General features: G+C 32.2%; 1 protein-coding gene across 2 annotated transcripts in view; it reads left to right on the plus strand.

Annotated features, from left to right (window-relative positions):
* Nucleotides 1-25,886, plus strand: part of LOC118189670 (sodium-coupled neutral amino acid transporter 9 homolog) — an 83,214-nt gene that overhangs the window by 23,209 nt on the left and 34,119 nt on the right. The window contains exons 6-8 of one of the 2 annotated variants that reach the window (XM_085820124.1): nucleotides 5,799-5,966; nucleotides 7,204-7,260; nucleotides 19,062-19,256. In XM_085820124.1, the coding sequence (XP_085676250.1) occupies nucleotides 5,799-5,966; nucleotides 7,204-7,260; nucleotides 19,062-19,256 (420 nt within the window). The remainder of the gene's footprint in view (nucleotides 1-5,798; nucleotides 5,967-7,203; nucleotides 7,261-19,061; nucleotides 19,257-25,886) is intronic. The other variant, XM_085820125.1, reaches the window with a different exon arrangement.

Here is a 25,886-nt window from a genome sequence, read left to right on the forward strand (position 1 = left end):
CACTTTTCACTGAATATCATATCAGCATCATAGCTGCTTTATCTAAGATTTTGATTTTAAAAAAAAGCAAGATGCCCTTTGCTGATTTATCTGTGCCATATATTGTCCAAATATTTTTTCCATGACTAAATATGAATAGTTTTTATTTTCTGATTGGGCCAATAATTATTTTACTTTGATGCATAGTAGAAATTGATATTTCTATTCTTTAGGAATTATGAACGTATTTTTACATTCCTGTAGAATCCAGATAGTGGAAATAATGTTTGCGTTTTATTCTAAATGTGCTTTTTTCTCTCAGGTATATTTTTTGTTTGCTTTCAATTTCTGTGATAAAAAATTAAACGGAAAGTGAGTAAAAGTATTATTTATTATGAAATTTATTTATGGAACATTTCTAATGATCAATCAGATCTTTTATAGCATATTCATTTTTATTAGTTCTGCAACGTAACTTTCTTCATTACCTTTCTTCTATATATTTGACCTAATAAGTGGATAAAACTTTTAGCATCTCGTATTCACCTTACTTTTGTACTGTTATTTGTTTGGCTTAACCCCTTCGAGCCGGGTAGCGAAAACGCACGCTTATCGCTGAGGCCGGCAGTGTCTTACGCAAGCGTCTCTCCAGGGCCGGGGGCTTTTTTGCTACTAAGCCTAAATCCATGAAATTTCCGAAGTATCAACGCATTGTTTAATAATGCTCTATAGAGTATTTAAACGGCTTATGCTTTATAAATATTTTTATATATATACTTTAATTACCTTATTTCTTGTTTAAATGCATATTTTACACATTTTATTTTAATTACTCACCATTTTATGAATTTTAACATTTTACATCTGAAAACTAAATATATTACTTAAAATTCTCTTTTCGTATGAAAAATTTGAAAACAGGGATCTACACACAGTCCTATGTTACATTCCTTGCACTTGTAATAACTCATTTGCCGTTTTGGAGGATTTTTCCGGGAATGTGAACAAACGAAGCAATGTCGTCTCATTTTCTTATCAGTCAATGCATATTTTACACATTTTATTTTAATTACTCACCATTTTATGAATTTTAACATTTTGCATCTGAAAACTAAATATATTACTTAAAATTCTCTTTTCGTATGAAAAATTTGAAAACAGGGATCTACACACAGTCCTACGTTACATTCCTTGCACTTGTAATCACTCATTTGCCGTTTTGGAGGATTTTTCCGGGAATGTGAACAAACGAAGCAACGTCGTCTCATTTTCTTATCAGTCTCTTCTGAACAAAGTTTTGGAAAATGTCTTTCAGTTAATCTTTCAGAATCAATATCAGAATTTCAGAATCAATATCTGAAATATTTTGCATCATTTCTGCTATTTCATGCTCTGTTAAACATTTTCGACGCTTCGACATTGCAACGGTAAAAACAAAGAATTCACGTCTAACAAGATCTAATTATTTTGTAAAAACTTAACTGCAAACTGAAATACTCAACGCTTTAAAGCAAATAAAGCTTCTCTTATTACAGTAAACAACTACCATGTGCGAATAAAGTGCGATTTAAAGAGACGTCATAAATCACACCATTCGGAAACATTTATTTCCCCGTTTGTTTATATAATCAAAAACTTGTGTATGTGAGTCATGCTTTTCTCATTTCGAGTAGAAGGTCCAATTTACATGTATCTGAAACCATATGGACATACAGTGCCATCTTGTGGCAGAAATTATAGTTTGAAAAACATTCCAAAGTACTGGCACAAATACGTGACAGTCGGTAGAGAACGGAACAATCCTCTGGCACGCCTGCATGTCGGCCGGTAGGTAAGTGTGTTCGTTGCTGGCACGTATACGTGACAGTCGGCGCGAAGAGGTTAACTAAGTGTATTTCATTCTTCCTTGTATGGGGAGATACCAGTTATTATTCTTGTACCAAGCATTCATTGGTGTTTATGTCATAATAGATATGTAAAAACTCTTGAACAAATATTATGAAATGCTACATTTGTACAAATAATGATTGTCTGATTTATTACAAACTAAAGACTTGACTCCAAGAAAAATATCTCTTTAAATCGCACTTTATTCTAAACCATGTTCCCAGTTTATGCATAAAATAAGCTGTATGTCACTTCAATAATATAGAAAAATTATATATATTGATTTATTATATTCTACGAAATAATCTATTCTTTCTTGTATTATAAAATACAAGAAAGTTATAAAATAGTAAAACCAACATTTTTTATGCATGTATCTGAAATTCAATATAGGTGTCTGGGTAGTGATATATGTGAGAATGTTTATTTTCAACAGATTGATTGGCAAGTGAATCAAAATAAGTAAACTTCCGAACTTCATTTATTGCCCGAACACCTCGCAGTAAAAACATATGAAGCTTTTATTTTTATATGGTTCCCAAAGAGAGGAGAGAAAAAATGCCAATGTTTCCCATAGCTGAAGTATCTGCCTCCTTCTCTTCCGTACCCCCAAAAAAAGACAGACTCATCCTGTTAAGATTTGAGTTCCTAAGTTATCATTAGTTACATTTTTAGGGAATTTTGTAAAAATATTGCTAAAGGTTTACATATTAAATTTTTTAATGCAGATTTCTGAAAGATATCTTCTAAACCACAAAAACATTAATAAAAGTATAAGCTTCAAATTTATGTTTGTAAAAAGTGCAAAAAATAAAAATCATTTATCTAATGAAATTTAATGTGTTGCAGTAGATTTTGGTAGGCCATTTGATATCAAACGTCATATGAATAGAAGAATGAGAATCGTTAAATGTTATATGTGCCCCTTTATTGGTTTTATTACTCTTTATGCATATGAAATTAGTTAAAGATCTTTCTGCAAAAGCAGTGAAGATATATATATCCTGTAGAGGTAAACCTTGTAAAATTCCTAGCGATTTTCCAACTAACTTATATGAGCTGAGGACAAAGCCTTATCTTCTATTCAATTCAGTAAACGCATTCAAGGACTTATTTCTTCTGAGAAATATTAAGAGGCTATTTAATTTGCTATATATAACTTATTCTGGAAAACATTGGGAAACGGTGAATAAATCTGTGAAGCATAGGTTGAAAACCACTATGAGGAATTATGACGTGCTCCTATGCGTGCGCTCAATGTTAGCATATCCAGCTAGCAACTGGAAAATCTGCTGTTAGTATCTCTATGAGGGCAAAGTTTACTTTTTTTTTCCCTAGTGTGAAAAGTGAAATGATCATTAGACTGGTGCCTATACTAAAATATAATTGATAGTAACCTATCACTATTTAGATTTGGTCAACTTTGTCTTGTGTCTCTTCCCAGCTGCAGCGAAAATCAGGAAGAATATGAGGAATTATTGTATTATTCCATGTGTGCCTTTTTAGCATTAATTACACAAATGAAAGCTTGTTTTAGTTCTATACCATTAAAAGTAGCATCAGTGGATCGTAACTTGGAGATTCGAACATCAGACCAGCAAAAACTGTCAAACATCAGAACAGTTTTTAACTAGGTCTGTTTTGAGTGCTTTTCCAAGGCCTAACTAATTCTAGAAAAATTGGGTTAATTGATTGATAGAGAAATTTGCAGAGATTATTGCAGCACATTTGAAAATACTGGAGTAGTGAGTGTTTATCAAGGTTCTAGTATACGGTGTAAATTGAAAAAATATTTGAAACCCGATGATGCAGTGTTTACTCTCATTTTCCTACATTATGTTGGAAATTAGTAAGAGTAATTAAATGTTTATCTTGAAAATATGTCAAAGTAGTAGATTTACACTCTTCAAGTGATGAAAGGAAATAATTAATTGCAAACCCTCTTTTACAGTTAAATTCATAAGAAATGTCATTTATGACTTCTTTTTATCATTTCCAGTTATATTTATGTGACATTTATTCATATGTTTAAAACGCTCAAGGCTTTAAGGCAGGAAATATGCTTAGTATTTTTCAAATTTAAGATTAGTTTTCATATTGTATGCTTTAAATTAATTTATTTACATTTACTAGCTAAAAAATATTATACTTAAAATACAAATACTTTAAATTTACTGCAAGTATACAAAAGGAAACAAGCACTCTGTAATGTAAGCAAGAAGCTTATATTATAGAGTTTGCCATAGGAAGATGGAACATTACATGATCAAATTTTTGCAGTCTGGCAGCTTGTTTTATTTGATTTTTTTCTTAAATAAAATTTGACCTGTTTAAGAGAAGTATGTAAGGAAAGTCCTTCAATCTTAAATGTTCAATATTTCTGTTAAAATTTGTGCCAGTCTTCTTGTACATAATGACAAAAGAGTTATCTGATGTATTGCTGTAGACAGGCAGATAAAGAGATTTAAAAACTAATCATACTTGGCAATATAGCTTTAAAATTTTATGACTTTACAAAATTTAAAAATTGTTTTCTAAGCTCCATATGGTAATTCTGAGAAAGAAATTAATAAGTAAATAAATGTATTCATAATCTTATTTTTGATATATCTATTTATTTATAATTTGATTCATTATGTTAAGCATTTTATCATACATGAGTACTAAAATGTTTATTTTCATTCAGTACTTGCTTGCACTAAAACAAAGCTCATGTGATATGTATTCCTATCTGTTCATATATCTATTTCCTATCTGTATACTGACTTAATATGAGATGTTATATAGAAACTAAGCTAGCTTAATGTTTGAGGTCAAAAGGCTGTAGAGGCATTAGGATTTTTTGAAAGCACAAGAGACTTGAAAAATCAACAAATGCCTTCGTCGGGAATCGAACCTCAGACGTCTGGATTATATGGACCTCTGGATGGAGTATGCAGACCACCACACCACAAAGGTGGGAGAAATACATTATATATTCCCCCTTTTAAAGGGCGACCGGGTTTTTAGGTGACCCAATCGCCAAATCCTGAGTGGGGAGAATCATTATCCACCACCCTTTTAGTTCGGGCACCACTGTGGAGACATTAGGTATATTTTTGGAAGCAGGAAAATTGAAAAAATTAGCAACAGCTTTCGCTGGGAATCGAACCACAAACCTCTGGAATATGCACCCAGTGTGCAGACCACCACACCACGAAGGCATGCCAAGAAGGCAGGAGAAATACCTTATAAGGCAAAGAATTTTGAAAATTTTATTGCATAAAGATGTCTTAAATTGTATTCTATTTTATTCAGAACAAACAGTGCACATTTTAGTGATACTCAATACGCTGATTATGTAAATATATAGCATAGATAGTGAAAAGGCACAAAGAAAAAGGAATTTGTACTATATACATGTTCATCCACTTTAGTGAATAATAAGAATTAACAAAATAGGCACTTGTGATCTCTTCCACTAAGAGAATAAGTCAATTCAGAAATACTTCCTTCAACAAGAAAATTAGCAAAATGTCACCTTTAGTTTTTTTTCAGCTTTTTTAATGCCCAAAAAAAAAAAAAAAATTAGAGGAAGCATATGGCCCTTTGTACCCCACCTGGGTACACCATTGTTTTTTAAATACTTCCCCCCTCTTCTTTCCTTTTTAAGACAATTATAATTCTATACATTCTTACTAAATGGGATCACATAACAAAAAATATTATACAAAAGCGTACATTATTTCATTCATTTCTTAAATTTGGTTTACTTTCTCTTTGACTAATCATTCAGGAGATATTTAGTAATAAATATTATTTATATAACATGCATATACACATATATAGAAAGAGAGAGAGAAAGATAAAAAGATTATAGCATTTTAAATTTTCATGCTTCATCAATTCACATTATAACAATTTTTTTTTTTTTTCTTTTTCTTTTTCTAAAGAATTCCCACGAACAGCTGTGGAATTTCCTGACCTCTGTCGACATCTCTTAGGAGCTTGGGCTGAATGGGTTGCCACTTTCTTTTCTCTAATACCTTTACTTGGAGGAGCAGTTGTATACTGGGTGCTGATGTCAAATTTTTTGTACTTCATTGGAGTATATGTTTATGGTATGTACAGAACCCATTTGAGAAGTTTTCCAAAGTATCAAACAAAAAACTTCCTTTTCTTTTGCTCAAAAATTATGTTATTGATATAACAAGTATAAAGGCAAGTGAGAATTTGATATACACCGAGAAGTCTACATTCTATATATGAATTTAAAAAATTCTTACATGTTGCAAACAAGTTCTAAGGTAAAAATTCATGTAATAAAATCTACATATGGCATTACTATAGGTAAGACTTCAATAATCATTGCAATGATACCATTTTAAAATTAAGCAAGAAAACAATATTATTTTGTGAAGATTTTGAATAAAACTCTATAGGATTTGAAGGCTATTAGACATAGGCCCTTCTTCTTTAGGAGTAAATTCTAGAATTTTACTCAGAATTTACACCAAAATAAGCTTCCTTTTTTCTCCGTTTCTCTTCCTGTTTGATTTAGCTAGTAATGAAGTTAAAATATTTTATGAAATTTTTTATAATGGTATTAAATAATACTTGAAATTTCAGGGCCTTATTTTATTATGATAGTGATTACTCTGTTGACTAAATATTATTGCTGTGCTTATGATTTTATATTTAAAATAGTATTATATTTAGAGTGACACAATAAATCATTACTTTGGGGTTAAAAAAATAATGTCAAACTTCTTCCTTAATTATTTTTAGGGTATAAAAATAAATACTGTTATATGAAGAACTTTGGCATAAATTTTGAAATCAAAATTAAATACTGTTATATGAATTTAACTGAATGTGTTGTTATGGCATGTAAAAATTGTGCTTTTGGAGAAGGGCATGGGAAGAAAAGAAAAAAAGGCTTAAATTGAAAATGTGTATTTGATCCTGTCTATGCTAAATATATTTTGGGGTACTGTCTGTCATATTAGCATATATTACTTGTAGTTTATGTAGATGAATTAAGTTAAAGAAGAAAAAAAGTTCAAGAAATAAAAATATTTGAGTGGCAAGTAAATTATATATTGGCAAGTAAAATATATTGGCTTTCAAAATTTCAAAAATGTATTTTCTATCAGTAATTAAATCATCATATGCATATATACGGAAAGGAAAGTTCTATGTTCATGTATTAGGATTGTTAATTGATAAGAGTACAGTTCTTTATTCTTAAAATGCATTTTGTTTGTATTGATCAATTTTGAATTTGGATATCGTAGATTGTGTTTACACTGATGTAATAATTTTGCATATTTATGAAAATTAATTTCCTCATTTTAGAATCATTAAAATCTGGAGGCAGCAATCTCACTTTGAATGATTCTAATTACACAGATGGTAATATTATTTTTATTTCTAATTCTGTTTTTAGTCTCAATTTAAGGTATTTATAATCAATTTCTGATATATGTTTTCTCTGATATTTAATAAAAATTATGTTTAGGCAAATTTTGAGTAAATCAGACTGCAGGCAATGGAACTGTATAATAGTAATTTTTATATTATACTCATAAAAGGCCTATTAATTGGCATGGTGAAAGATTTGTGTATATTTGTATGTTTGGGTTTTGTGGGACCATAAATAAATTTCACTTTTTGTGAATACTTTTTAAATAACATATGATTTTAAGTGTTTATACATGTGATCAACAATTTAATCTGAGGTAAACTGTGATGTGTATTTTCACTGAAAATGTTAAAGGTACTGATTGAGACATGCATGGATTCTTCTGTCGGAAACAGAGAAATAATCATTGGGATAAAATAGAAAACTTGGTTCCTTGGAGCCCATACCAAAAGTCACAGATTGATTTAGTGTGGCTAATGGTGCAAGAATAATCTTGAAACAACATAACAAAATGTATTAACAAATACAGCAACAACAAAATAAATAAAAAAAATAAAACGTGAAAGTTTTCATATTTTATACTAAGGGGCATTTTTTTTTTTTTTTTTCCATTTACACACACATAGACATTTCGAGAGCATTTCAGCCAGCACTCTTCAGGCTAAAATATTTAAAAACAACATATTTTTAGAATTTCTGAGAGACAGTCTCACACTCTGGAGATAAAAATATTTTATTCCATATAATGTTATCACTGCTCACTTTGTTTTTTAATCAAAAATTCATGAAAGTTTTGCAAAATATGAAATAGATGATAAAACAAATTTGAAATTCAAAATTCGGGCTTCCAGGTGCCCATATTTGGGTGGAGGACTATGTTACTCAAAATTTGATGCCTCTAGGTATTGCTGTTTTTTCACAGTGTGTGAAACATGCATACATTCATGCATGTTCTTCATTATTTAATTTCTTTAACTGTAGTACAGATAGATAATGCAGTACAAAGTCCGAAATCCGGACGTTCATTATCCGGAATGATCTAAAATCCAGACCTCAAAACCACCAACAACTTTTTTCTGGTAGGCTTTATGCAATATATCTATATGGAATGTTTCGGTTTGAGATGTGTGCCAAGGAGATAAGCAGCAACGGAGCTAAATTACTGATCGTACAAATTTATGCTAAAATGATTGTTTCTTCAATAACAATGTATTTTATGTAGTGTTGAAGTGAAATTAAGAATCTGGAATATCCAGATGTTTTATTATGCACAGAGGGGGGGGAAATCAAATGCGAATCATTATATATTATACCTTCCTTTCATCACTCCGTGTTTATCAATAAATGACAATTTGAATAATGACTCATGTAGCGGTGTCTAAAAAAATTTTTTATGTTAGTAATACAATAACAAAGGAATATGGTAACCATACCTTTAATGTTGACATTATGCTTGGAAATGATTACAGATTTAAGTTAAATGTGCTAAAAAATGTTGATGAGGAAAAATTTAACAAAAATTTCTTTCCATATGCTAAAAATAGATTTGGTTGATGATATTCATAGACACCAAGATTACATTTAGGGTTATTTGAAATAAGAATAATTGATTTTTTTTATTCACATAAACCTAGAACCAGCACCAGGGCTCGTAAGGTGGCACTGGGTTGCAGAATTTAGGACCTACAGAGACTGCATCAGGCGGTAAGATATCTAGCACCGGCCCTCAGTAAGGCTTAAGTATATGTGGGAATTTATTTAATCAGAACTCTGATAAGCATGTGCAAGAAATAGACATAAGTATAATAAATAACTAATACAATTCAAGCTTAATTGTCTCACTGCGCGATAGAAGCAAGATAAAATGTAACGGAACAACTTGTCGTTAGTCGCCAAGCTCATGATGCATAGCCAAATATGTGTAGTGAACGATAGCTAAATTTGATGATGATAGTCGCGCATTTTAAAGGTTTTTGGATATCGCAAAACAAAGGTGAAATTTTCCAATTAACGGATTTTGTAAAGAAATGTGGAGAAGCGGTAATAAATAAAGATGATATAAAAGTTTTTCATTGTGATGACAGTGCTTCTCAATCATCAATCAATGAATGGCGAAATCTGTAGTATGGTTTTAAATCCAGAAAATATCGATAGTCAAGAAAGTGAAAGAAAAATTACTAAAACGAAAAAAATTTCGATTTGACAGGTTAGTCGGAATTCTCGACACAGAATTTACAGGACTTCAGAAATGTAACTGAACAAGAGATTACATCTGTCTACAGAATTAAAGAGAGCACAAAAATTATATTAAGTATTAGCACAAAAAACGAAGCAACTTAAACAACTTACATTAAAAGAAATGTTGAATAAGGTAAACAAGTAAATATTAAGCTTTTTGTAAATTTTGATATCCTTTAGATCATAAATACTTCATTATTTCATAAATCACGAATTCATATTTTTATTTTTATTATTTCTACATGCCATCTTACTAGATTTAAACTGATGATCTAATATCCGGAAAAATCCCAAATCCGGAATTACCAAAGTCCCAATGAGTTCAGATTTCGGACTTTGTACTGTATTTGGTGGCAGCAATTTGAAAAGTGATTCGATGCAAACTGCTGTTTTGAGACTAATATCCCTTTTGTGCTAATATCCCTTAGTTCTTAATAAGTGCACTGTTTTTGGGAAGGGAGGCTAATGATTTAATTTGGTAATTACAAGAGTTTTATTATCTGAAGATGCAAATCAGAATCTCTGCCTCCTCAGTTTATTTGCTTTTCATATTATGTGATTCAACAGGATTGAATTTTATCTCTGTTGGCTATGATTTCTTATTGAAAATAGCCTGAAATATGTTGAACTGCTAAAAAATAGTATCAGATTTTTTAATCCACTTTTATGTGTGGAAATCTTTACATAAACAGTATTTTCATGTAAATTTCTTAATAAAATAATATAATACAGTCAAAAGTCGTTAATTCGGACACCCGTAATCCGGAATGATCTATAATCCGGACCTCAAAGCTAAAATCTTTCTGCGCATGCGCCGCATTGACGCATGCGCATAGGCGTTTTACTCGTGCGCGCAAGACATTTACGACTGCGCATATGCGTCTGCGCAAGTGCAGAATACGTTTTCGCGTGCGCGTTTAATGTATAACGAACGGTATAAGCTAAAATTATCTAATTATCTATTTCAGTTAATGTTGATAATTGCGTTGTTCCTTTCTAAAAGTAAGCTTGAACTTTCGATTATGTCAAATAGAATTTCCGATGCTGGAGCTCCCAAAGGATCTAGAAAACGAAAGTATGTTTCGATGTCCATCAAACAAAAACGAATTGCTACAAAAAATGGATAAAAGCATATCCTTTGTTTATCTAACCGTTCCGAAATCTGTTTATCAATTTCACGCTGCTCTGCGCGGGGGGGGGGGACGTCGCGGCGCGCAATGAACTGGAAGTTGATCTGTCAACACTATCGTTATCTTCAGGGCAGATGTTTTTATTTTATTCGGCTTATAATTCCATACTAAATGTAGTATTTAATTTCGATGTACTCCGTCTTTATACGATTTAAATCAAATTCCTCGTCATTATAAATATCACGAATACAAATCAAATAGTTTTCTGGTTGCAATTTTCTAATTTCGGCTATGCTTAAGGTATGCTTTACGCATCCGCGCGTTGAAAGAAATGTTTAATAAAGTAAACAAATAAATATTAGGCTTCTTTTTTGGTAAATTTTGATACCCTTTAGATCATAATTGCTCATTATTTTATAAATTACGGTTTCATATTTTTAATTTTATAATTTCTGCATGCCATCTTACCAGATTTAAACTGATGATCTATAATCCGGAAAAATCGATAATCCGGAATCGCCGAAGTCCCGACGAGTCCGGATTAAAGACTTTTGACTGTAATTCCTATATCATATTCTAATGTGCATCTTCCATATTATTCTGTTACTGTACTTTCTGCATATTCTTTTGAAAGTTTTCCATATAGATACTGGCTTAAGTTTTTAAAATTTTTATCTTCTTTTATTCGAGTATTTCACTTTGAATAGCTGTAATGATAAAACAAATCTCACAGTGTGCTTCATTTCACTGTGAACAAATTGGTAAAATGCAGTGACAGTGTTTTCACTTCCTGAAATGAAATCAGTTGTAGTAAACAATCACAAGTAATTTAATGAGAAAAGATTAGACAATTTGTTAATGGTGCAAAACCAGCTAACACCTCTGTTTTGCATATTTTATTCACAGCAATGCTTTTCTTATCTGAAGCACATACATTTTGCAAATATTTTACTTTGTGTGTCTTAACTATATAATTGAACTTAATTATATAATTAATATAGTAGAACTCAAATATGTGAATGTGTTCTTCTTTATAGGCCAAATAAAATAGCTTGTTGTTAATTTTTGGGGACAGGAGGCAATAAATAATATAAATTTTATAATTTAAATAATATAAAATGATAATAGGATGGTACATATTTTTAAAACCTTTTATTAAGATGTGTATTACATGTCGATTAATCTAAGATGTTTGACAAGTTTAAGAATTGTTTTCAATAGCTAGCTAGTAACTTTAGTGGGAAAACAGTAAGGTTTATTAGAGACATACTCAGAGCTTGTAGGTTATCTGAAAACAAATAGCTACAGTACGTTTCATGTCTCAATATTAGTTTGTTTGCTAGGCAATAACTTTAAAATAGGTCTGGCTGATCTTTATTTATTTTGCCTGAGACTGTCTAGCTGTTGCATGAAATCTAGCTTCAAAACTTTAGAAAAGATATTCATTATGGAGGATAATTTTCATTTAGTGAATTAGTGCTGAAGCTGCGCTGTCTTATTGACTATTTTGTTATGATTGGGATGAAACAATTTATTCTTCTTGTGCCATATGCCAGAATTTAAGGACATGGTTGCAATAGATTTATTAGCATAGTATCATATTTATTAACATATCTACTCTTTTTTTGCTTACTTAGCGATTTATTGCTTATCCCATCAGACATGGAGGATGGTATGTCTGTTTCCTTATTGTGCAAGAAGTATCTTACAATATGCTGTTTACACAAATAATAATTTTTTTTTAATTTTAATACCATAAAAATATTTATTTAAATTGAAGTAGATTTTGTAATTTGAGCAAAAATTAATTTCATTATTTTATATTAGTTAAGATAGAAGTGGGTTTTCTTTTTAAAGTGTATGTTTTCTTTTTAAGTAAACATTTATTTTATTATTTAGGTTTGTCAAAAATTATGTTTATATATTTTGTTTTAAAGTTATTTAAAAAATTAACTACAGTATCTTTATTGAAAAATAATCCCATTACTTGCATTACAGTAACTAAATACTTGGCCTGATAAGAATTCTGCTGTGAATAGGATCTTCAGTATTTTAGAAATTTTATTCCTTCATTTAACATCAATATTTGTTTTCTTATGTTAAAACATGAAAACAAATGTTGTTATTTTCATTGCTTTAAAAAATTGTTAAAATCACATTTTATCAAAGTAGGTCATGTTACCAACTCATGCACCATAATTTATAATGTTAGCACTAAGCAAAAGGCTTGAATTTTCAAGCCTTAGCTCTGAGAAAATTGCATATGAAGATGAAAAAGTAAAAAACATTAAGATGATCTGATTTATGACTACTGAATTCTTTTATTTGCTTGTTATGGAGTGTTCACATCAGGGTTCGTAGCGGTCCTTATAAGTGCTTAAAAGTCCTTATATTTGAAAATAAAATATAAAAGCCCTTATAGGTGCTTACTTTTCTTTAGTCCTTATTTAATTTTTTTTTTTTTTTTTTTTTTTTTTTGAATGAACGAGCTATTTTTCCCCGTACCAAAGCCGAAACTAAATAAACAACTTTTCTTCCTAATATGGAATGTAAGATGGTGAGTCATACTCCCGGAAATAGCTTTTCCCCCTTTCTCTGCATTAACATAACCTTTGGTATGCACGAAGAGTACAGACAGGTGCCGTCGTTCTATTGGTCAAAGAATTGCAAAAGCAGTAGAAAATCCCGCTACATTCAGCATTCTTTTCCTCCCACCCAAATACTACACACATTTGAATTTCTATCAAGATCTTAAACATTTGCATTCTCGTTCTGCTTGGTCAGTTCATATTCATGTTTATTATGATCGTTATGCTTATATTATGAGCATATGTATAAATGTTTATAATAATAGTTCCAGTAACTGCTGAAGTATAATAAACTTCCAAAAATGGTTGTGTTTTAACACAGATTAGCTTTCTAAGGAATAATATTCGGAATGGCTTAAGTAAAGGGAAAGTAATCGAATAGTCAAAATAATTTCATTTTTTTGGCCAATATATTATACAGTACGAAGGTTGGGATCCCCTTTCTCAGCAAAATCACGAATATTGAAACTGTTACAGTTCGCTGCAAAACAAGCAACGTATTTTTTTTTTTTTTTTTTTTTTTGGTCACTTTCCAATCTGGATTGAATAGGACTAAAAGTTCTGCGGTCTACGAACCCAAGCAAAGAATGATTCTATTCCGGAAATTTAACGCCGTCTGTTGAAAATTAGAATGAAAAACACCCCACTTATTTAGTTCTTTATTCTCCCAATACCGGCAGTTGTTGATTCCAATTGCGTAATATCACGTAGGGAAGAATTACGGCGCACGTTGCGCAATAACGTTTGCGATATTTTGCAGAGATAATTAATTTTAATGTTCAGTCCGAGATTTGTTTATGAACACTTGCTAACTGAAAGAGTTTTACTGTGCTTGCTAAACAGAATATTTTTTAGTTCCATTGGTTTATTTTTATATGATTCACATATTGAAATGTCAAAAGCATTTATTAGCGGAAAAATCTAAAGAGCGGCTACAGTCTACCCCCCTTCGCTCCTTCAAGTTACGCTCGACTGTCCTAATATTCGCCAATTCCAAGTATGCGGGTTAGTTAAGCTTTTACTGTTAAAGATGGCTGCATGAAGCAAATTTCTGGCTTTCTGATTTCAGAAATGTTCCTCTTTTTTACTTAAATTATTTTGCTTGCAATTTCTGTTAAGAGAAAACTGATATACAATGAAAATTTAGAAAATGTTCAGAATTTAGATTTAAATTATTTAAATATCAATATGAGTGGAAAAATAAATTGTATTTATTATTAGGTTCGAAACGAATACAATAAATATGCCTTATTATTATTTATTTTCTCTATTTTGAACCGAAATTTCCTCATTAAATCTTTATATAGTTTAGTTCTTCATAGTTTTTTTCCTTCTCATTGTAAACTAGTTCTGTAAATTGAACTATTATTTAAAATTAAAAAAAAAAAATTATTTTCCATGATTGAGGTAATGCTTATTCTCTCTTAATAAGTACTTCGTTTCTCATATTTTAAATTAAATTCTAATTTTTAAGGTTATGCAGTTGTGTATGATGTAATTAGACAGGTGCTTATTTTTTTTCTTAAAATGTGCTTGAAAAGTGCTTATAGGTGCTTATTTTTTTAACTAAAATGTGGCTATGAATCCTGTAACATGAAGGATTTCTGGTTATCACTGGCAATGTCTTTGCTAGCAAACTAGACTTTGCTACCTCGTGGGAACTGGTATAAGGATTTTATCTAAGTGTTCTAACTTCTCAACTTTATGCCAAGATGAGATAAAAATCGGCCAGTCACAGTGAACCAAGCATGGACTGACATCTGGTGAAGGATTTTACTGTATCAACTGCACATTCATGCATGCCCAAATGTACCTTCCTTGATTAACTTCAGCTTAGACCCTGTTCCACATATGAGAACATTACTAATGACTTTTATGTATTATGACTGTGACAAGTCTAACAGTTAAACAACTGTGTGAATCTTTCCTTAGTGCATATTTATTTGTATCTTTTGGAGAGTAGTACTTAAGTACAGATTTGTGGTTTTTGCAGTGAGGCAATAGGCATGGTAATTAACAATACACATGCCATGATATTTATAAATAAGAAGTGTTACATATCTATATGCCTGTACACTATTTTTTCTTTATTATTGGCGTATTTTTAGCATCCAGTTTACATGTGCGATGTATGCGTGTGTGAGTAAGTTGTGGTGAACTGAAGTGAATCGAAGTTGAATTAGAGTGACGTCAGCTTTTAGAATGTGTGTGAATGAGAGTGAGTATTAATGTTGGAATGTGAAAGAATGTTTGGTTGTTGTGTCTGTCCTTGTATGTGTTTCATGTGCTTCAATAAAGTGTTTTCATGTTTTTCAAAATGACTCTTATCTTCTTAGCTTGTATTGGTGAGATGTGAACTCTTGAATTAAATTTTGGCTCTACATTATCAGCATAAGAATGTGGTATATTCAGGGATATTGATATTTTTGAATTTAGAACTCTAAAATTAGAGTTATTATCTGAGATGGATTTGAATGCATTAAAAGCACAACAAAAGGGTCTGAGAATGTCATTTGTTCTCACTGTGAAAAAAATTTAAAAGTAAACTGGTTAAAGAAGTTATAGGTGCAAATGGATTTATTATTTTAAAGCTGCAACTTATTCTTAAATTCCAGAGACTTGAAGGTTGTTAGTTATTAAAGTTTATTGAAGAATGTAAATGATAGGAAACTGTATACTGATGATTTTGAAGAAGCTGAAACTTATTGGCATTTATAAATTTATGTTAAACTGGAAAAGCAGTTGCAAGAAGCTTCTGCACCTAGAAATGAAGAAAAGAAAATTTAAACAACCAAAAACTGAGTTGAAGAAATTTTCAGGTGACCCAAAAGATTACTTGTCCATCTGGAGCCTATATCAGAAGATTCATGAAGATAAGTTTCTGCCTGATAAAAATAAAATACAGTATCTAAAGCAGTTTGGGGAGCCAAAATTGAAAGCTGAATGTCTCATTCAGAGTTTTCCGGCAACAGTAGAGAATTACCGAAAGGCCATTGGGCAGTTAAAAGAACGATTTGCAAGAGATGATTTGCTTGTCCAGGTTTATGTTCGTAATTTATTGACCATGATTATGAAGAATGGTATGAGTAGATAAACCAAGACCAATCTGGCAGCTTATGTGTTGAGCTGAAAGCTAAACTGAGAGCTTAGGAAGAATGCAAGAAAAGTTTGGAGATTTTCTAATTCCATTAGTAGAAAGCTGCCTTAAAAAAAAAAACATGTTGCTCACATGGGAAACAAGGAGAAATTATGAGTTTAGAGATTCCAAGAACTCCCATACTTTAGAGTAACTAATGAATATCTTCACCAAGAAGTTCAGGGTAAAGAGATAGTATCATTAGCAAGAACTGGCTTTGGTTCTCATTCTTTTTTTTTTTAACTCTGTTCCTGAAAAAACAAAAGAAACTGAACTTGCAACAGCCTCTGCATTGGTAAGCCGTAATAACATTATAGGTAAGCGATTTAATTTTATCTTTTGTGATAGGTTCCACACCAGTGAAAGTAGTTTTAACCCTGCAATGGAGGAGCCGGCGTACACAGTACACCAATGCCATCTTTTGGGCTGTAATTTTCAAACAACTCCTTCCTGAGCTTCCTCCCTTCCTCTACCCTCCTAGAAACATTCTACGAGTGCAATGCATCTGGTATTTCTGGTGAGTCTGGTTTTCGCTTTCCTTTCGAAAGCAGTTATTGTGAACATGTCGCGTAGGCGAACGCAGTACGCCGCTCCTCCAAAGATGTACCGAAAGAATATTGTACCTCCTGAAGATTATTTGTGCGTTTTAGAAGCGGTTGATGAAGTCTCGGTTGCTGAAGACACCGACAATTTGGATAACGCAACTGATGTCGATGAATCGGAATGATGTTTCCCCAACAAATGTTGATTTTAATGATGATGAAAATGACATGAGTGACAGAACACCTCAAAAACATTTGATGAAAAAAATATTCGCAAGTGCCAAAACTTGTGACGATATAAATGATGAGCTTTCTGATTTCCAGAAAATCATAAATACAAATATGATTGATGCTATCGTACAATATACAAATATTTATCTCAAATGTAACAGGACTGCAGATGATCTCCAAAGCATCTCAAAGAGAAGCAAGTATGATACATGATTCACTGTCGCCCGAAAAACCAAGAGGTGGACAATGGCAATATTTTTTGTATTGCTAAACATAGCGGGCATAAATTCGCAAGTGCTCTTGAACTTTGCCAAACCTGATGCAACCATCAAGTTTAGAAGATATTTTTTGAAAAATCTAGCTACATCTTTGATGAAACCACATCTTCAGAATCGCCTGAAAATACCATTTCTCCTATCGCATTATTAGAAGCTATCATTAGAAGGCTGGTAACAACTAGAGAGGACAAGACGGCCGAAAGGGGCAAAGAACCACCTGCAAAAAAGATCAAAGGACACTGCACTGAGTGCGATAGAATGAAGAATAATTACACTATTATAAAATGTTCTGAGTGTTCTAAGTTTACCTACAAAATTTATCTGGGCAAGACAGTACAACTTTGCAAACCCTGCTGCAGTGAACAGGGACAATCTGAAGAGGATTAAAGTAGCAAAAGGTTTTTAATTTTTTCATTTGTGAAGTTTATTACTTACCGAACTTTACAGAATATTTATAATTTGTAAATTTGATTTATTATCTTAGAATTTTTATACATAAAATAATACAGAATACTCTATAACTTTAAATTACATTTCCAGTGCAATCCATTTTTTTGAATTACTTAAAAATTCTTAATTTCCATCTTTATTGAATTATAATTTGAAATTATTTTTTTCTGTTATTCTTTTTCTTATATCATTTTTACTATGACGACTCACCTTATTAATGCCACGTATAAGTTTAAATAGTTTCAAACATGAAGCAGAGGCTCGAAAAACGACCTGGCGTACTTCATACGCCGCCCCTCTAAAATTGTACCATACACCAGCCCTCCAGCTGAGGGTTAAAGAAAGAAAAATTACTTTAAGTGATAAAAAAAAAGTTATTATTAAAGGCAGGTGCATGTCTTTCATTTCTTAAAAAGCAAATCATTTGAGCAGATTTGATAACGTTAAAAATAAATTCAACTGTTCTCAGTGAAATCAGAACTGTTAGCATGCAAACTCTGATGATAATACTGTGAATTGAAGGCTGGAGTAGAGTGATGTCAGCTTCTAGAAAAATATATATATATATATATATATTATTTATTTATCGAATGGCAAGCACTTGCCTTTTTCAGCATTGGCCATACTTAAGGCCAGAAGTGGTGGCCATTTTATTGTGGAGGCACCTAATAGACGGCCACCGTTACCTCCTATGAGCGAACAGACAATTTACATCCATGCGTTTCGAACCCAGGCCCTTTGGTATCGCAGTTGGCTTCCCTAACCACTATACCATCTGGGTAGCCCTTCTAGAATATATGAGAATTGTGGTCTTTAGATTGGAACATGAAAAAATGTTTGGGTATTGTATCTGCCCTTCTGTGTGTTTCATATGCTTCAGTAAAAGGTTTCCATGTTTTTCAGAATGACTTTTATCTTCCTGGACTTTATAAAATTCCCTATATCGGGTAGATGCAATGAATTAATTTTCAGCTTTTCTTTCCCAACATAATTACTTTTCATTGCCCCCCCCCAAAAAAAATCAGTTGTAGTTTTTTATTGAATATTTCACTTAGTAAAGTTATAACTTTATGTGAATTTTCAGGTCGTAAACTGAAATTTGAAAAAAAACCAATTACTTTTTCCTGTTTGTTTTAAATTTCTTCTTTTTGAGTATGTAATATTATATTTTAATAAATGTATGTTATTTTTTTAATAGTGTACTGCCCTTCTGCAACTCCATTAAATAATAGTTTTAGTGTGCCATATTTGTCTGATCACTCTAACAGCACAAAGGAAATATTTTACCAATACTGGGAAATGGATGGGACAATTCCATTCTATATTGCCGCTTGTTTTGCTCCACTAGTCAGCTTGAAATCACCTACATTTTTTACCAAACTTAATGCTTTAGGTGAGGTGTTTATTTAATTTATATATTTTTAATATTTAGATTCAGTTAAATATATTCTTTCCCTTGCACAGCAGGAAAATTCCTTGAATTTTGTTTGATTTAAGAGTAAAGCATTGCAAATGTAATTTAACTTATTCTGTTTCAGATTTAGTTATTGTCAATAATATTCTGATTTAAAATATAACATTTACTCTCACAATTAACAACTTTTTTTAACGTTGTTAATTCTATTTCTTTAATGTTAATGTTGTTGCTTAATTTTTTAATGCTGTTAATTGTAATGTTGCCATCTAAAAGCAGCATGCAGGATTAAAAAAAGGAGGATGTTCAATAGACAATAATTGCACAGCATGTCTAACAAAGTTCTACAATGAATCTAAATTTTTACATGTGTGGTTCAGCAGTATTTCTGTCTAATTCAATATTCAATTTAGTTTAAAAGGGAATTTATTAGAATACCAAAACAAATTAATCTAATCTAGAATCTATTTAATATCTCATCCGCAGCACTCTAGCAGCATCCAACAAACCAAAAACAAGTTCCAAAGTTCAGACTGTTGAATTATAGACATAGCATTTTCTAAATTATTGTGCTTCTGCTGGCTTTCGCATTGCCATTCAGTGGCAGAAAAAGGTGTCTGTTCAAATCAGAACATTTGGAGAATTTATCCAACAAAATTTGGGAATGGGAGTAGGCTGACATTGGAGATGGCATGGCGAAAGATCTGATGATCTTATGTTCACAACTCGTACTAGTTCATCCTGACCAGAAAAGATCTCCTTAATGCCAGATAGTACCCACTTCATGGAAGTCTTGTTTTTATCCTTCAGAAAAACTATTTGTCCTACTTTGAGGCTGGCTTTCAGTTGATTCCATTTTTAATGGGTCTGCAAATAGTTGAGATTTTCCATACTCCAACAGTTCCAGAAATTAACTCTTATGTTTCTAACTTAAGGTTAAACCTAGAAGACCAGGACAAAGAATCTAGTGTGTCATTTGGTTCTGGTATCGACAGAAGTAAAGCTCCTATTAGGAAATGACTAATGCTATGTTAATAATGTTAATTTTGACTAATGCTATGTAAGTACATAATTGTATTAATAATCAGATCAAAGGCTGATGATCTGTTGAATCAGCAGAAATACGTGATAGAGGTTAAGAGTTTAAAGAGTTCAAACAAGCTTCTATTTGTGTAACTAATGTAATAAAGCTTTTGAAGTTTAAAATCGACCTTTATCAAAATTATGTTCATTGATTTTATATTAGCCTTTCACTATCTGTCAAAATGTGGGGAAGAAGGCAGAAAAAATATTCCATGTTATGCCTTCTTTGGAACTAAAGTGTTGAACAGGATCTGATCTAGAAATTCTAAGGAGCTTATCAAGATAATTTTTTTTACTTTCTTGAAGTTTGTAGCATTATCACTCCACACAATAGAGGGTTTGGATCGTCTGCAGTAAATCTTCTAGAAATGCTTCAATAGACAAATCCAGCACTATTTCTAACTGAAAGCCTTTATGCTAAAGCAAGTAAATATTGCAATATATGATTTTAAAATAACTCCAGGTCTTTTCAAATTAGGTTTAGTGATAACTGGTCCTGCAAAGTCTAGTCCTATTTTTTTGAATGATCTGGTTGTTATTACTCTATCTCTAGCTCAATCTCCCTTCAATTTAGTTTATTGTCTGAAAGCAAGTAATGTATTTATTTATAACACGTCTAACTCTGTCTTGTCCAGAATATACCCAGTATAATTGTCTATAAAGAGGAAGTGTAGTTTGAATACCAAGTGAAGAGATTTTTTGTGATATTAATCTATGAGTAATTCAGTGAAGTGATGTCCTTTTGGCAAAAGGAGTTGATGTTTCTTTACTTTCGAAAGATTGGAGATACTTAATCTCCCACCAACTTGTAAAAGTTCATCTTTGTCGGGAAATACATTTAAAGATGAAACCTTACTGTTACTTTGAATTGGTTATTTTGACAGAAGGCAGCTAATTTCAAATTGAAACTCAGAATGTTGTACACATTTGACTAGCACCTTTGTTGTATTCTGCTATTCAGAAGGACTCAAACAAATTTCTTTTCTTATTGGTGGATTGATTCTACTCTTGATCTTAAACACCACGCAGTAACTCTAATCAACTTATTAAATGATGAAGTCATTCTCAAGAGAACTTCCTCCTGTGACTGTTGAGTTTTATACCTCCTTTTTGAAGTTCAAATTTTCCATTATCTTCGAACACTGTTGCGATATAATGTGAATGAACTCGATACACTGCCTCGTTTTAAACACAAAACTTATATTAAATAATTGCACAATACAAGTGTAAACAAGCAAATGACATATAACACTTATAAGTATGAGAACAGAACAAAAATAGTGAAAAATAGACAGCATTGCAGCTGCCTCGCGAATGCGTTCGTCTGAGTCTGACTGTTCAACTGAATTCACTGTTCTTTGGCATAGTTCCAAAAGCGAAAGAGTCAGGTTGAGTTGTTCTGTTCCGGCGCATCGGAACATACTCCCACCCTATCAGGCATTAGTCCTGATATATGGGCAAAGGTGCTAATTTATGAATGTTTCTTTTAAAAATAGAGCTTTTAGTTTTAACCGTGGCCACACGAACCAGTCTGGCAGCACCATGATGAAGTTTGAACAAGAAGTGTTCAAACTTCATCATGGTCCTAGTGGCCAAGAACCTGGAAGATGACCATCATCTAGTAACAGGACGATGTCTCCATCCATGATTTGCAGAAATCATTCCGCATCTTTTGAAAGAGATCCCACCTATTCCGTATATTGGCAGGACTAGTAAGAGGTAGTTCAGGAGGGGAGAGGATCACGTCTCCTGTAAGAAAATGTGAAGGAGTGAGAATATTAATGCAATCAATGTCAGTATTGTTTACACTACATAACGGACGAGAATTTAAAATGGCTTCTATCGGAGCCAATAGAGTTGTCAATTCTTCGAAAGTAAGTAGAGTTTCACCGATTACTGTTTTACAGTGATATTTAGTTAATTTAATTGCGGACTCCCAAATTTCTCCGAAATGAGGAGATGCTGGAGGTATAAAGTGCCATTCTATTGATGCTTGAGTTAAATGATGAGCAACGGCTTCGTTCTTAGGAAGTGAAGCCCACAATCATTGTATTTCGCTGAGCTTTCGATTAGCCCCAACGAAGTTTGTTGCATTGTCGCTGTAAATGTGACTTGGAGCTCCTCATCTAGCACTGAAGCGATGCAAAGCAGCTAAAAATGCATCATCGGTTAAATCCCTCACTGCCTTGATGTGTAGTGCCTTAGTAGCGAGACAAATAAATAGAGCAATATAACCCTTGGTTGATTTTGTTCCATGACCCTTGTTGAATTTGATTGAAATAGGACCGGCATACTCTACTCCGCAGTTGAAGAAAGGCCTCTCGAGTGTTACTCGATGCTTAGGTAGATTACCCATAAGCTGAGATGCAGTGGATGCTTTAAATTTGAAGCATTTGATGCATTTGTGAACACATTTATTAATGAGCTTTTTTCCACCTATGATCCAATATGATTGTTTGATAATGTGGGACAGTAATGAATCACCAGCATGTAAATAAGTTACATGCTTTTCTTTTACGATGAGCTCACTTATCTTGTGTTTAGCAGGTAGAATAACTGGGTGCTTTTGATTAAAAGACAATTCTGAATTTTGTAAACGCCCTCCCACCAGTAAAAGACTGTTTTCATCTATAAACGGATGGAGGGAGTGTAGCTGACTTTTCTTAGGCAACGATCTTTGATTTTTAATGCATTTTAGGTCTTCATTAAAATAATCTTTCTGAACCCACCGAATTATTATTATTTCTGCATTTTTAGTTTCCGTGTAAGTGAGTGGAGAAAAGGAACCAGTTATAAGTGTTTGACATTTGTTATTGGTTTTGCACTTATTGATGAATCTTAAACAATATGCTAAAATGCGTATAATCTTAGAAAATGATGAATATTTTTCAAATAAATCACTATATGATTCACTTGACATAGCACTATGAAATGAAAATATAGGATCAGATCTTTGTTCAGCTTTAAATAGATCCTTGATTTCTTTGGAAGCGGATTCCTCTTTCGGCCAGTGAGACGAATACAAAAAAAGCCAACTTGGGCCATTCCACCATAAGTTGCAATTGGAAGACATTTGGGATCGATACCACGCGAGGCGTTATCTGCTGGGTTTTCTTTGGAAGGGACATGCCTCCAATATTTTTTGGAAGTACTTCGATTATTTGAGATGTCCGGTTTGCTACAAAAGTCTTCAATTTATGGGGATGCGCGGAAAGCCAGGAAAATACGACTTTGGATCCAAGCATAAACATCAAACTTATATTTTTTAGAGTGTTCATGACTGCACAATATAACTTTGAAAGCAAATAAGCGCTGCATAGTTCCAATTTAGGAACAGATGCTTGTTTGATAGGTGCGACTTTAGTTTTAGAAACTAAGAGAGAAACCTGTATTTCATTTCCGTGTATTTGTCTGCAATATATTGCAGCAGCGTAAGCAAGTGTTGAAGCATCGCAAAAGCCGTGCAATTCAAATGTGTCAGAGGAAATAAGCGTGACACCTCTAGGTATGGTAAAATGTTCAACTGCATTGAAAGATTTCTGAAATGTAAACTTTGAAGAGTTCCAAAATAATCCTAAGACTTTTGTGCTTTCCTTATCATTAGGAATTATTTCTAAATTAGTGTCCACTGAAGAATGCTCTTGAAATTCTGCAAGAAATGCATTTGAATAGAATTCCACTTTCGTAGGTGGAAACCGTGCGTTTCTAAAATATTGGTAATTTCCTTATAAAGTGATATTGCATCACTATCGGTACTTGAACCCGATAGCAAATCATCCATGTATACATCGTGTAGTAAAGTATGAGAAACAGTAATATTTTTGAATAATCTAGTGCAATTTGCTTAATGCACCTAGTGGCTAGGAAAGAAGCTGGAGCTAAACCATATGTTACGGTGTGTAACTTGTATGTGCGCATTTCTTCGTTAGAATTAAACCTCCAAAGAATTTGTTGGTAGTTCCGATCCTCATCAGACACTAAAACCTGACAGTACATTTTCTCTATGTCTGCTGAAAAGACTATTTCCGGAAACCAAAAATTAAGTAAAATTTCAAAAATGTCTCGTTGCAATTTAGGACCAACACCCAAGATTGAATTCAATGACTTACCGCTGGAAGTTTTACATGAAGCGTCAAAAACGACTCTTAATTTGGTAGTTGTACTAGATGGCTTGATCACTGCATGATGGGGAAGGAAATATTGCTCATTCTGAAATCTAAACAGTTTTGTGTGACCAATTCCATATGACCTAAATTTTCATATTCATGCATAAAATCCTTGTATTGTTTTTCAAATTCCGAGTTTTCCTTAAATTTACGTTCCATAGCATATAATCGAGAAAGTGCAGCTGGTTTTGAATTACCTAATTCAGATTTAGATTTTAAAATGGCAACTTCACAACAAAACGACCATCTGAATTAATTGAGTAATTTTCCTGAAAATGTGTTTCAACAAATTGTTCTTCAGGGGAGAATATAGTGTCAGTTGAATTTGGTACTTCTTCTAACTCCCAAAACCGTTTCAATTCGCTATCAATATTTATTTCATAAATATGCACATTTGAAAGTGAATTTGATTTTGTTTGAGATTCCGGTAGTTTTCCAGATATGAGAAAACCAAAAATTGAGTTTTGAACAATCACTCTGAGAACAAGTTATTTCTCCAGGAAGTAAAATAGAAAACAAGTAGTCAGCTCCTAGAATAACATCTATCTTATCCGGAATGTGAAAATATGGATCAGCTAACTTTACATTTTTCAAATGCGAAAAGTCTTTCTCATTTATTTTTTGGCTTGAAAGCGCAGCATTTAGTTTATCAACTACAAATGCCTTAATTGGCATTCTCACTGATGTATCATGGATTGACATCAACTCAATTTCAATGCAACCTTTTGTAACTGCGACTTCTGAGTCAGCTAAACCCTTGACAGGAAAATGCGCATTTTTTCTTTTAAATCCCAATAAATTAAAACAAGATTCAGATAATAATGTGGATTCGGAACCACTATCACAAAGCATTCTAATATTAGGTTTTTGACCCATCGAATCAATTACATTTACATACGCAGTTGGCAATAAGTTGTTTGAACGCTATTATTTTGAATTACAGTTACGTTTTTGTTTTCATTCGTAGATGCAATGTCTGGTATTTCATTCGCGGTTGAATTCTTTCTTTGCTGTTCTGACTGAAAACTGCTCTCAGAAAGAGATGCAGATGTGGAATAACTTTTTAATTGATTTTCACACAGAGTACTATGATGCAATAACTGGCAATAATGACAACAACATGGAGACATACATTCATTCACAGATTTTTTGTGCTGACTAGACAAAGAATTTAAACAAAGATTATTTTTCCTAACAAATTGATTTCTTACTTTGACAGTTAGTGCTTTAAATTTGGGGCATTTGAAAAGAAAATGATCTGATTTACGCATAATACATTTGCTAGTTTTGTTCACAGAAAATCTTTTAACACCAGGTTGAGTTTTTTCCCTTTCGTTTTCATGGAAAATTTCTAAAGAGG

This window comes from Stegodyphus dumicola, chromosome 7 (genome assembly GCF_044657685.1).
Source record: "Stegodyphus dumicola isolate Sdum_Otavi_A_Nest chromosome 7, ASM4465768v1".
NCBI classification, from domain to species: Eukaryota; Metazoa; Arthropoda; class Arachnida; order Araneae; family Eresidae; genus Stegodyphus; species Stegodyphus dumicola.